General features: G+C 46.2%; 1 protein-coding gene across 1 annotated transcript; it reads right to left on the bottom strand.

Annotated features, from left to right (window-relative positions):
* Positions 1-8: 8 nt before the first annotated feature.
* LOC131214814 (uncharacterized) lies at positions 9-946 on the bottom strand (the record flags this gene model as incomplete). The annotated part of the gene is made up of 3 exons (XM_058209146.1): positions 821-946; positions 367-744; positions 9-308 (listed from the first exon to the last, which is right to left on the bottom strand). Coding segments are annotated over exons 1-3 (804 nt in total), but the record flags the coding sequence as incomplete, so codon positions are not given.
* Between the last annotated feature and the right edge of the window lie 324 nt (positions 947-1,270).

Genomic DNA, 1,270 nt, shown 5'->3' with positions numbered 1-1,270 from the left:
TGTCGAAATACAATGTTGCTTTTAATCCAAAGGGTACCGGCCAGGAAGTCTACCACCTCCAGGCGTTCGGTGCGCATCAGAGCCCCCGTGCAACCTATCTCAATCGAACGGTTCTGGAACTTGCCGAAAAGGCCAGTGGTGAAAGTGCCATTCTTCTTCCAGCCACCCGAATCTACTTGAATCATGTTAATAGTAAAGTTCATATCCTGCATCAACCCTTTAATGATAGGGAAATTGGACCTCATATACACATCGTGAATGGTGTCTGTCGTATCGTCTGGCCCCTTATAGTATTCTGGGGCAGTTACCTGCGAACGGAGGAAAGTATAAATCGAATTACAAACCATAACCACAGGCAGAACTTACTGCACCGGCACATGACATTCGAAATCCGTTCATGTTGCGTCGCCGGTGATTCTGTTTCCTCAAATGTTCCAAACCAGCCCTTAAAGTTTCTTCGACGTTTTCCGCAGGCTGGAGGATGACGGCGATTTCTTCCATGACTAAGAAGGATTGTGAAGGGAACCTAAACGCTTCGAACAGTTGCCAGCAACCTCCTTCGTTACGTGATCCTATTACAATGTTTGTGTACGGTAGCGCCTGCAGTTTGCGAAGTCGCTCGTTGTACAGCGTTTGCAGAGTTCCCTTACCACCATCCGAGATTGTAACTGGATCGGTTCCATTTGCTTCTTCAAGAAATAGCCAAAATATATTTCCTAGCAGTAATTTATTCAACGCTGTACCCTACACACTCAGGACATAAAAAGCGGAATAGGTTAACAAGTCACACTGTTCACACGATCCTCGAAATGACGCATACCATTTTCCACAAGTCAGCCAGTACAGCGTTACACGTTGCGTCCACCAACATTCCGCCCTTGGATGTCTGGCTGATGTCTGCCACATTGAGGAACTCTGCTCTTTCATCAATGAAACGAACTGCCATTCCGGCATGGTTGAACTTCCGGAAAAACCGATGCTTTTGGACAGGCGGCCAGCAACAGAATACATTCAACCACTTCACATCTCTTGCCTTGTAGTACGGTAGAGCCATTGAACTGACATCCTCAGCCCAAATGGTTCCCTGACACAGCGACACAACGCAAGCTACTAAAATGGTAGCTCTAAAGATGGCCAAATGCAACATGATGGCACAAACGTTTCCGACTCAAAATCGGCCTTGGCTGCAAAACCGTCGGATTTATAACCCCACAGATCCAGAGGAAAAATTTTCGTTAATCGCACAATTACCATAATTACGAGGCAATTT

Source organism: Anopheles bellator, unplaced genomic scaffold, assembly GCF_943735745.2.
Source record: "Anopheles bellator unplaced genomic scaffold, idAnoBellAS_SP24_06.2 scaffold02599_ctg1, whole genome shotgun sequence".
NCBI classification, from domain to species: domain Eukaryota; kingdom Metazoa; phylum Arthropoda; class Insecta; order Diptera; family Culicidae; genus Anopheles; species Anopheles bellator.
Note: the sequence above shows the minus strand (reverse complement) of the source record. Positions and strands in the feature narration are given on the sequence as shown.